At 36.3% G+C, this 12,427-nt stretch overlaps 2 protein-coding genes across 15 annotated transcripts in view; both read left to right on the top strand.

The window, feature by feature from the left end:
* LOC117205357 (TLD domain-containing protein 2) overlaps window positions 1-12,427 on the top strand; it is a 303,743-nt gene that overhangs the window by 255,545 nt on the left and 35,771 nt on the right. For 8 of the 14 annotated variants that reach the window (XM_033443681.1, XM_033443683.1, XM_033443685.1 and 5 more), the window contains 10 exons: window positions 124-278; window positions 373-765; window positions 858-1,064; window positions 1,149-1,508; window positions 1,589-1,740; window positions 2,688-2,858; window positions 3,771-3,937; window positions 5,117-5,152; window positions 5,979-6,141; window positions 12,175-12,400. In XM_033443681.1, coding sequence (XP_033299572.1) covers window positions 124-278; window positions 373-765; window positions 858-1,064; window positions 1,149-1,508; window positions 1,589-1,740; window positions 2,688-2,858; window positions 3,771-3,937; window positions 5,117-5,152; window positions 5,979-6,141; window positions 12,175-12,400 — 2,030 coding nt within the window. Of the gene's footprint in view, window positions 1-123; window positions 279-372; window positions 766-857; window positions 1,065-1,148; window positions 1,509-1,588; window positions 1,741-2,687; window positions 2,859-3,770; window positions 3,938-5,116; window positions 5,153-5,978; window positions 6,142-11,441; window positions 11,635-12,174; window positions 12,401-12,427 lie in introns of those variants that run through there. The other 6 variants (XM_033443679.1, XM_033443680.1, XM_033443677.1 and 3 more) reach the window with 5 other exon arrangements.
* LOC117205362 lies at window positions 7,727-11,409 on the top strand. Its single transcript, XM_033443691.1, has 2 exons — window positions 7,727-8,024; window positions 10,975-11,409. Exons 1-2 carry the CDS (start codon window positions 8,012-8,014, stop codon window positions 11,268-11,270), a joined length of 309 nt encoding a protein of 102 aa, XP_033299582.1. The 5' UTR covers window positions 7,727-8,011; the 3' UTR covers window positions 11,271-11,409.

A 12,427-nucleotide genomic window follows, 5' to 3' on the forward strand; every position in this document is an offset into this window, starting at 1 on the left:
GTGGTACCAGACCACCTAATTTCTGTTTTTTTTTCTCAATATGGGTAAGCTTTATTTAGCTATAAGAAATGTTGTATATTTAATGAAATAATTGAATGCTTAACATCGTACTTTTCTTTCTAGAACTTTTAGACAACTTGAGGCCAGTGTCACCGAAACCAAGCCATGAAAGAGTGAAAACACCTCTTAGTGTTACCAATACAGTGATAGAAGAGGAGGAACAGCCATTTAAAGAAAGATTTTTGAAAATTAATGTTCGTCACATTACAGATGGTCAGGTAAAGTTTATGATTCAATTTACATTTAACGTAAAGCTTCTTACATTCTTTAATGACTTCATGTTGTTACTAAACTGTTGTTTTGTATTCATAGGGTGTTGTTGGTGGAGTATTACTAGTTACGCCAAATGCAGTCATGTTTGATCCCAATGTTTCTGATCCCCTTGTAATTGAACATGGAGCTGAATCTTACGGTGTTATTGCACCAATGGAATTTGTAGTAAATGCTGCAATTTATTATGATATTGCACATATGCGAGTTGGACATACAGAATCTGGAAACTTAGATAAGAAGCCAGAAATTTATTATATGAAGAAACCTTCACCAATTGAAAATATTAAATGCCAGTCACCAGAAAAGGAGGAAAATTTTCCGGAATTAACGGCGGATGATGCTGAGAATGTATGCAGCTGTGCTGAGAGAGATGGAGATGCTTTTCCAAAGGCCTTTGAGAGAGATCTCGTTACTCCTACTAATCTTCAAAATGTACATGGATTTAAATATTAAACACTAACTACATTTTTGTAATGTGATGATTGTCAGATAATAAACTGAATTTTTTTCTGTTTGATTCATAGGAAGAAGATACAACAACAACCAAAGAAAAAGAGAAGGAGAAAGAGAAAGAGAAGGAGACTAAAGCTGTGAGCGGTGGTGGTCAAGCAAGTAGAACATTAGAGGAGCGTAGACGTTCTATGCTTGACCATCACTGGCCAGTTCCTAGCAAAGATCAATATCCATGGCCCATCGAGGATGAACAACAAGATTCTTTAAATTCTGACAAAGTAAACTAATTACTCGTTATCACTAAAACTCAGTATGCTATTCTTAATCGAAATTCAAAATGTAATGAATGTTGATATTTGCAGGTGGACTCCGCGAAGTCGAAGGTGATTCCCGAAGGCGAAGAAGGATCTCTAGTCAAACTGTCATGCCACGACTCTGGTATTGACATACGTGACCCTAATCCCTCTTTCCCAGTAGTTCAACCAAATCCCACAAAGAAAGTTTATTCAGACGCAGATATTGTCTTATCTTCAGATTGGGTCCCTCCTATTACTATTGCTCCGACGAACGTTACAACTGATTCGGTAGATAGTGGTCCTGCCATTAACGGCAGGAAGAAGGCAAGTTCTGTATCTTTTAGCTTAGACAGTAATAATACGGAGGAACCTGAGAAAGATGAGGAACACAAAGACGACGATAAACAAGAGACTCGTAGAAATAAGGTAATACTATAATTTATATCTTTGTTATCTTTTTGATGTAATCTGTATCTTATTTTAATACTTACCGTAATTTGTTTCAGATGTTAAAACGATTATCATATCCTCTGTCATGGATGGAAGGGTTAACTGGCGAAAAGGAAGATGAAAGTAAATCTGGAACTGATAAAGTTTCGAGTCTTCCTAATAGCGCCGATTCTCATCATTCATCAGTTTTCAGCAAAGTTTTCTCAAGGTGATAATACTTAGCCCTGCTAAGTTTATAAAATTTTTATAAGAATTTTTTTTGTAATTTATATGGTACAATAATTTTTATAAATTAATATAATACGCTTTTATATTTTACTTTACTATTCGTGTATGTTAGGAATGAGTAATTCAATGAAAAAGAAATTTGCATACTTTCTATATACAGGAAAGGTTCTCAATGTTCCGGCCTCCTTATATGGTGTAACATTTATTTTTCATGTGGTTGCTTTCTGCTGAAATCTTTTAGAACTTAAAGTAACATTTATAGCATATCTGAGGCTATTCATAACGAAACAGAATTACATATATGATGACGCACAAGCTTGGTAAAACTTCTATCTCGAAAAACAAGTTTTGCTATGAATACCCTCATTTATTATAATATAGAATATTAATTAGAAATTTGCGCGTAGATGCAAGCGGCTTATTGCATTTGCGAAACGCGCTTTGGGATAATCCTTTTTTCGAATTTCTGAACGGAGTAAACGAATCAAAGGAATGGGCACGTGTAACATTTCCAACTCACAATCAGTCCAGACGTTGTCTTCTATAACCTTATACCATCATAGTCCGTTTTTTCAATTTTGTTCTTCCTTTTTTTTAAATTTTATTTTTTACGAAATGCTATCAATAAATTTGTCGCTGAAGGCGTATACCTATCAATGGTAAAAAATACATTCACCCTAGAGATTTCGCTTACGAAATAAGAACTTATCCTGGAATGACCTTTAGCGATTAATTTTATTTAGTAGTTACGTAAGTAAAGAAGAAAGTTGTGGCTCAAAAGGATTTTAAGGATATTGTCTATTTTTTCCGCTATTTTGAGACCAGTATGACCAATCAGACTGTGATGGTAAATCTGTGTTAAACATAAAGCTTAACTATGGTTTCCAATGTGACTAACAAAGAATATGTAATGGTGGTGGATATAAGCTCGCCGATCAACCTGGTGAGTGACTTTAGCTCGGGCCTGTTTGCTAAAACTCCCAGCGAAGAGAGCGGTGGGGGCGGTAGAGCCGGAGGAACACCTCCGCTTACCGCCTCCTCTCTCTCCCAGGACACCAGCAACCCTCAGATTTCACCTGGTCCAGGAGGGCTTATGGGGTGAGTTTGGGCCCGGTCATGAACCAGCAACTTATAATGTATCCACGTTAAAATCCACTTTCTCCTTATAATTTTTCTTTCGTATCTGCCCACTGTTGTTCCGCTCTCTTTCGCTCTCTCTTTCTCTCTCTCTCTCTCTTCTCTCTTCTCTCTTCCCTTTCTCTTGCTCTATCTTTTTCTTACTCTTTTTATCTCTGATTGGGCTGTTGAATTTTATATTAATTTCATTGAACGTTTATCTTCTTAGATGTCTAGTTTGTTGTTCCTTGTTGTTTTCCTATAATTAAGTACGTGAGATTCACGTGCAAGATCATTTCTTACCAGTTTTTTGAGCGACGAACGATTATTGTTTCGTAGGACGTGAAATTAATTCAAGTTTCTCGTAAGTTCCACTTATTCGAGCTTCACACGTATGACACTTTATACTTTGTTATCTTTCATCTATCCTGTCTCTCAGTTGAGTTTTTAATTTTCTGTTAAGCCTTTCTCGAGATTGAGAAAGATCAGCATCTTTTATTCTCTTGCTTTCAGGTAAACGTGCCCCACCATCTTTTCAGAAACTACACCAAATAAAAAAAATATATATATATATACCGCTTTACAAGTACCGCTTACAGACAACACACGGTTCACCGATCAGTCGAACACAGCGTTTTTAGTATCCCCGAGCAGCCATCCGACTTTATTTCGCCGTACATACATGCTGGATACAATTTTAACATTTATCTTGAATGTCATCGTCTCCCCATGATTTAATCGCTATTTATCATGTTGCAACATATATATTACTCAGTGTACACTGCTTCGAAATTGCAGGGAACACGAAACAGAGAATCTCGTGTGCTCGTGATTTTGAAACGCAATCTCTCAGATATTTAATGAATCGTTAGTAATCTTATGGTTTCCTTTCAGACGGTCTTCCGTGGGCACATTCATCAGACAGCAACCGTTGACATCGTCAGGTAGCAGCAGCGTGGACAGTAACCGAAGTAACAAAACCTTGGCCACAGCTCCTCGATTGGACTATCGTAGCATGGTCTCTGTTGAAGATATGCCCGAACTGTTCGTCAGTTTCGACAGTAAGTGTCCCGGAACTCGATCAGTTTCTTCGTGGAACACGATATATTTCAATCTATACATATATATATATCTTTTCGGAATGATTAACTCGATGATTGTAAGATATACTGTGGCAGACTCCGCTCACGCAAAGTATCTTTTTCAGTCCTTTACTGGGTGTTTCGTTTTGTTGGTCGACCGTTTTAAAGAAATGATTATTTCTGTTATGGAATAGCTATTTTTTTTATCGTGTTATTATTGTTAGGTAGTTTGCGCGCAAGAGAGTACGTCAACAAAGAAACACCCTTTCAAGGGATCGATAACTCTATAATTAACTACACATAGCCGCGAATACATGAAAAAACAAAAACGGCGAATAAATGATGGCAAACGGGATTACATTCCACGCACTGCACTCGCTCGTATGTATAGACGGCTTCTTAAACGATGTTATTTTGCTAGTGCATTTATTATCCTTTTCTTCGAATTTTTGAGCGCCTTTGGATTCGATTTCGACTACATATATATCTCTCTCTTCACACCTAACTCTTATCGCCAATACAGACTAAAGGAAAGGACAATGATTATATCTAACCAAATGCGCTTACGTTACATTATTACAAGTTTAACGTAGTTTCAATATTATTCTGTATGGTTTTCAAATTTTACTCGTTTGTCATTACTAGTTTTTACATCTTGTATTCGGTGTGTCATTACCCGTGAAAGTTGTTCCACGAATCTGTGCCACCGTTTCGAAGAAACAATATCGAATTGATATTGTTCCAAGTATTTTAAATACCTGACACAGATTCGAGGAACACCGATTCTACCATGATCGTACGGGTTTGGACTCTGTCACTGTCTTTTTTACTTTTTGGTCACAGAGTTTAGACTTGAGTCCCTTCATTCTTAACCTCGTTATCGTTAATTTTAAACGAGGAACATTATTATGTCTTCAGGATTTTGAAACCCTTTCTGCTGCATCTATTTAAAGAATATAATGTTTACAAAGTAAAGATCTTCTATACTGTTAAAAATAAAATATGATACAATAGTAGCTTAAACTTCTATGAATAAGTTGCTAATTTAATATAATTAAACTTAAAGTTATCATGAAGCAGCAGAATAGGTTTCACGATCGTCTGCCAATGAATTCATACTAATGCAGTAATGTCATATGTTTTGTTGTCCCTCTCTAGTCCAAGCACCTAATTTTCCCGAACTCGAAGGCCTCGGTAGGTTCATACTGTATTAGCTTGCTTTTATATCCCTTTTCGTATAAATCACCATATCTCCACAGAACGTTATATTAATTTACATTATTTATTTCGTTGTCACCTGTTCGACACGTTCTTTTTCTTTGTGCAACATTTTTTTTTCCATCTCCAATTATATCATGCAATTTGAATTTCGCACCATTGACGATTACCTGTCTTGTCCCTTGAGAATTAAAACATTTTTGAACTTTTCACTCACACGTTCCGTTTCATTTCTGCCACTGCACCTGCACACGAATGCACTTATTTCTCTAAATATGTAATCTGTGTAATTTTCACGTCGCCAATATACTCGAAATTTGTCCATCATCGTTTAGATGTGGTTCCGGTTTTTTCACGCTGTTTATCACGTAATTTTGCCCTCCTGCGATGTTGTGCCCGTTTTCTTCGTGTTTGTAACTGTACCGTGTTCTGATTTGTACGTTTGTCTTACGATCCCATTTTTATAATATATAAATAACAATATTTATACAAAAAAGACATTTTTCCGATAATATTGTCTGCGATATTTAATGCGATGCTTTTTAAAATATTCTTCAAAGACGAGCTTCTTGTATGACCCTTATTTTTTTCTACTTCTCTTTTTTTTTTATTTGAAGGGAATGTATTTAATGGTATCTAAATATTGTGTGTCTTGTCGGAAAATTCACTAGAAAAGTCGCAAACGCGTGTATCTATTATCGTATAATTAAACGAATATCAAAGGAATCAGTAAAATAATTAATTCCGGAGATAGGAGAATTATAATGTGTTTTATAATGAATTGTTCTGTCGCGTTATGTAGAGCTTATACCACGACCAGCCCATTCTTGCGAGGATCCTCCACTGTACCTGAGGCTGCGAACAGGAAGGCCCAAAGATAAGAAGATTCCCCGCTCGACGCCTATTATGAGTTATGGCAAGAAGAAGCTGCGGCCAGAATACTGGTTCAGCATACCGCGTAACAGGTAAATAAAACAGAAGTTTCTTCCACGTTGCATTTCACGAGCTTACAAACATTATAACACCTGTAGTTTTCCTAATTTTTTTTTTTACAAAACTTTATTCCAAAAATTCTATCTTTAGTCATTTTTAAATGTTCAAACAATTAATACAAATATTTCATCAATTATAAGTTCTGAATTTCATCATAAGATTTCTATCTTTAATCGCTTGATTAATATTTATCGTACATAGATGATTTAATTAAGGTAGTATGATGAAAAATACGTATAACAAAATGCATTAATCGTGCCAAGAACATCTGTTCCGAGTAATCGCAGGAAAATCTTACAACGCATTATTTAGCGTTAGAGCCATAGTTCTAGAGTTAAAACAAGATTCTCTGAGAAACATTCAGTTTCATTCATTATACAAGCGCGAGACACGAAAAATCTTAGTATACGTTGTGAATACCGAAAATCGTAGGACCTTGGATTTTCAAGAGAAATTCGGTTCCTCGTAAATCATCTCTCGCGAATCGTTTCTTAAAGGTCTGTTTCCCATCCTTCTCTATTCTTGCCATTTCCCTGTATCATCGTCGATTTCACGGAAGGAGCCTTGGACAACGGAAGTGACGATAAATTAATCGCCACGCCGCTATGAAATATTCTCGAACAACTTTGCCGAACGAGCGGAACGAAGATAATTGCGAAATCGGGCAACGCGTTATTTTTGAAAATTTAAACGTATCGTGAGATAGAACGGCCAAAAATTACGAGCGGGGCACGTGGCCAGCTGCAAGAGATCGCAAAATAGATCTCGAGACAGCCATCGCGTTCGCTATTTATACGATCGCTTTTACGTTTGTCAACATCGTGAAACGTTCAATGTTCTCCCACGTTCGCCGCGTTTCGTTTTATTGATCCGAGCTGTTTGGACTAGCGGATGCTTTCGCGCTAATAAAATTGTTAAAAAAAGATGCGTTAACGCGATCTTTTCTCGAGAATTGCCAATATTCCGAATTTAGTAACGGTGATTTTTAAGCCGGAATTTGTATATTTTAATTTCGCTCTGATTTTAGTAAACGAAAAAGAACGTAAAGTTTAATTGAAAGCTTAATCTGATTTAACGATATGTAATCTGTGGTCATTGCGTTAAATCTATTTATATTGTTATCTGATTAGGTAACGCGTATAAATATATACAGTTTCTTTGCAGATTACTATGGTTGGAAAATTTTTATTCGATCGCACGAATACTTTATTTCTACTCTGATAACTTGATGATTGAATTCAGCAAACTTTTTCACATCGCGTATTATCAATCGCATATTAGATATACCGTTTTTATACGACGAAGTATCAAATACTCTTAAATTTTTATTCGCTATAATCAAATGCAGCTGACACACTGTTTTTCTGTAACATTATAGATAAAACATCGAGTTATTAAATTAGTAGTAATTAGTAAATCCATAAATTGTTCATTTTATGTTTAGCAAGTACATTGAATAAAATAGATAAATAGCGTGGAAGCGTGTGAGATTAAATACGGCGTTGATTACTTCTAGATAATAAAAAAGCGTGCACTGTGCACGCGAATAGAGTGCGAGTTATCACGTGACGTGTTCAGCGTATCATCGAATGCTTCTAACGCTCGTAACTTTTCCTCTGCGTGCTTACGTTCGCGATATTAGTCTGGCGAAGAAAACGCGACGGAATCACGCCGTGTGCTCGAATCGTTCGAAAAATCGTTTCTACTCCGTGCGAAAATCACGTTTCCCTTCTTATAGTTACAGCAGCGAGCGAAAGGAATTTAAAAATTGGAATTTACGCACTTGAGTATTTGTAACTTTTGTACCAAGTATTTATCATCGTATCGATAAAAATCATTTACATGTTAGATACATGTACGACATCCTCATTTCTCATTTTTCTTTTTCTTTTCCTCTTTCTTCTCGTTTTCTAAAATTATGTCCTCTGAACTTTCTTTTATTCGCCACTGTATATACGATTTAGGTACTCTACTTATCTGCACTCCATTCATAGAATCAAAATGTTGATAGTTCTGGAATTGAATTCACTTACCTTGACATGAACGACTATTGTTTAAGCGAAAAATGAGACTTAGTCAAGAAAATCAGTGAACTGTTGTTATATGTATAAGCAAGTTATCCTTGGACGTTATGTAATTAATTTCCTCTGACGTTCTTGAAAATTATGTCTTCAACTTTTAATTTCATTCGCTCTTTCTATAGTTAGCGTTGTTTATGTTTAACAACAACGAAGAATAAACATTTAATAATACGTGGGTTGAAATCAAATCTTCCAGCGAGCAGGAACGCGTGGATTACAATCGAATAATGTTATTGTAAATAAACTGCGGATATTTATGCCAATCACGAGAATTTTTCTTTTTTTTTGCGTGTAAAAATTCGCGCGAAAGCACGTAATGCATGAAAATATATAAAATCTCGAAAGTAAAGTACACGTTATGATACTTAATCAATGAAACAAATCTCTTAAACTTAAGCTTGTGGCTTTCCCTTCTTGCACTGTATCAACAGTTATATGAATTTGCATAAAAATACGAGAGATCAGGACGATAAACATCAAGATAAATGGCGTTCTAACATACAACTATTTCGCATCGCGTTACACGTATGTTTCTGACCTGGCGAACGTTTTGTGTACTATAATAGCATTACTACGTGTTGCACGGTAGGGATAAATCGAAAGAACAGTGTCTGGTAGCCGTCACGTGATTGGGAAATTAGGTAACACGACGCAGAAGCGTATTTTCATTCCGCGCAACTGGCAGTTTTACTTTTGACCTGAAACGTCGTCTAGAGCAGAGCTTCCTGAACTATGGATCGTGAAAATATTTACAATTGTCACATAGCAGTGAAATAAAAAATATCGATCACCTGTCATCAAAAGATCCCGAAGAATTTACTGAGTTACTAATCGACATGATTATAAAACACCAGCTCTTTAAAAAAATCGTTTAAACTGGTTTTTGCTTGGAATCAGGACAGAATTTCCAGCTGTTTCTAAAATTGTCTTAAACGCGCTTATACCATTTTCTACTACGTGTCTATGACTGAACAACGTTTTCATCGTCATCTATCGTGAAATTAAAATATTAATTTTAAAAAATATTTAAAAAGATTGCTCTGTTGTATCAGATATACAGCCAAGATTTAATTCTTTATGCAAATAAGAAAACAAGCACATTTATCTCATCAATATTTGTTCTAAAATATAATAATGAATAATCGAATTATAAATGTGACAAAGAATCGTTTAAAATCAAACAGGTTTGATTAAAGTTTCGTATATTTATTTCATGTGCCATTTTATGTAATTTTATATAACTAGCTTCCTGTACAATTGTCTTAGGCGAAATGGAATCGCGAATGGAAAAGATGTAAAAAACCCAACGACGTTTTACGCTAATCTCTCGCTTCATCGTCTTAGATAGACAGATATTCAAATTGTTTCCTGTTACCTGATTGTGTACAAAGCGGTCTTCCGATGGACGAACTTAAGACGAGTATAATAAATACAAGATGATGAGCAGTTCTCTCATCTTCTGATTGGTCGGCTTATTTAAAAAAGAATACTTCTCTCGAGACCAGAAATGCACAGCAGTTTGTGGAATTTTTTACGCGTATAATTGTCGTTTCTGAATTTAGGAATTCTTCTTGTATTTTTTCAGGTTCAGAGAGAGAGAGAGAGAGAGAGAGAGAGAGAGAGAGAGAGACAGACAGACAGACAGACAGACAGACAGACAGACAGACAGACAGACAGAGACAGACAGACAGACAGAGAGAGAGAGACAGACAGACAGACAGACAGACAGACAGACAGAGAGAGAGAGAGAGACAGAGAGAGGGGGGAAGAGAGAAACAGACAGACATACAGACAGAGAGAAATTAAGGATTTAAGAGTTTCTTGTAGATTGGAAAAGGTCAAGGATTTAAGCTTTTCTTGTAGATTGCGAGGTTTGGGATTTAGAAGTTGCGTAGATCGGATTTCTAAGATTTAGAAGCGAATATTCTAAATTAGAAGCGAATAAAGTAGACCCAATCGTGTACAGAAAGTAATTAATAAGAGGTAATCTTTGCTCACCGACTAAAAAGAATTCAGTTTTGAGAATGTTAATATAATTTTGTAAACGTAGCACGTACCAGAGTGGCGATAGATAAAACACTTTATTGGATAATAATAATTTTTACGTGCAATATAAATTGAAATATAAATTGATAAGCTTGTAGCGCCAATTTTTCGATAATAATCGTTGTCCTTGAAATCTATTAATACTCTGTGTTTTTGATAATAAGAGCAGTAAGATAAGAGGCTATTTGTTTTTTAATTCCGCACGATTAAACTTCAATTAAAATTTTGTTTGTTTGTTTATAATGACAGTAATTATTAACTCATGCTAGTTTCTAATGATCGAAATGATCTTATTTAACGTAAAACGCCTTTGAAACATTAGACAATAGTTATTGTAGCAACAGTTGGATGTCGCGATAACGGACAGGTGATAATGATATACCTAATCGACATGCTTTGAACAATGACGGGCAATGTCAAACAGATAAAACGCTTTTGTACGCAGTAAAAAATTTCACTTGGAACCGACTGTGTTCCGCATTCGTTCGACTCCTCTCTTTTAATTCGTACGCCTCGTAGAAATAACATTTGGACTACGTGTAACTCGCGATATCGCGACTCCGTGACGGCTACGCCTTTAAAAAATCAGTTAAATTTTGCACCAGCTGCAACAAGTTTACGTCATCGTAATAAATATACATAATTCCTGCATGATTCACTCGTCTAATTCTTGTTCAGTCGAGCGACGTGATTCTAACAAGTGCCTCTGTGGTATCCTCGTTGGTTGCATCACAATCGTTTTGTTCTTCACCGGTGCAACCTGTTGTGATTCTGCAAGCAAGTTTCAAGGAATAACCGAGTTGCTGCAAGCTAAACGTACAAAATTTATCGAAGTAGTTCGGTGTTGGTTTCAAAGAATGATCGAGTCGTTTGACGCAAAGTTAATCAAATTTGTGAAGCTGGTCCAGTGTTCAAAAGCGTATCGGTCTAACAGTGATTCCGAGTGTTACAACTTGCGATATTTTTTGAAATAAGTTTTAAAGGGCAGCCGAGTGGTTTAAAGCGGAAACCTCGAAATTCACGAAACTATTTCGGTGTCTGTAAATGTGTTTTAAAGAGAATTGTATAACGCGAAACTTTGGAACTTCGTTGGAACTGAAATCGCGCTGTGCAGAAGAAGAACCGCGTGGTCATTGAAGGAAATGTCCTCGTACGGTCTTGATATCTGTTAAAGAAAGTCAAATTTGAGAGACGACTGGATTGAGCGTACGAGTACCGTACCTAACAAGACAGCAAAATGAATTGGGGATTGAGCAGTGTCAGCAACGTGGTGAATTTCATTTACAACCAGAATCTCTCGAATACCGTGCAGAACATTATACCGTTCGTTAATCGAAGGTAGTAAACTGGTGAAATCGATTTCTCTTTTACTTTCAATGTTTGAGTGATTGGGTAACTCAATGTATTTCTTATGGTTAGATATAGATAGTTAAGAATATCGTGTTAATTATAATGTTCATTTATTTACAGTGTTGGTCAAAGCTATAAAGTCATTCACGTATTTCGTAGAATCAAAAAATTGAACGAAGAAGTTACCTTGGGTTACCTTAAACTATCCGGTAAACAATTTATTCGGATAAAGAAAATTGAAATTTAATTTGAAAAATCAATGAACAAATATCCATTTGTGTAATCTCGTTTCACAATAGGCTTTAAAACACGACATAACGTTTATTGGAAGTTACAACCGATATTACGTTACCGATTATTGTTATCAAATCAGTGCGATAAGAGCATTCGTAATCCTCGTCGATTCTCTCGTGTACGTTTGCCTGATAAATACACGCAAGGGAACGAGGTGAACTCTCGTAGAATAGAAAAGAAACTAGCTGAATGAGCGTCGCTGATTAATACTAAGCGTGTTCTTGGTGTTTGCAGGGTGGACGACCTCTACAGGTTTATCCATGCGTGGGTGCCGTCGCTTTATGGAGAACTCGACGAGAATTATTGGCGAGAACGGGGATATGTCTTGCTGGACACTGACACGGATCTATCACCTGAATTGTCGCCGCACGAGGCTGGGAAAGCCGGGGAAGCCACCGAGGAGGAAAAATGTCGTCAAGACAGCGATGAGATCTCCGAGCTGACGAGGGAATCATGGGAGGTAAGTGGCTCGATTTTAAAACTCTTC

The sequence above is a fragment of the Bombus bifarius genome, unplaced genomic scaffold, assembly GCF_011952205.1.
Source record: "Bombus bifarius isolate JDL3187 unplaced genomic scaffold, Bbif_JDL3187 scf7180000007990, whole genome shotgun sequence".
NCBI classification, from domain to species: domain Eukaryota; kingdom Metazoa; phylum Arthropoda; class Insecta; order Hymenoptera; family Apidae; genus Bombus; species Bombus bifarius.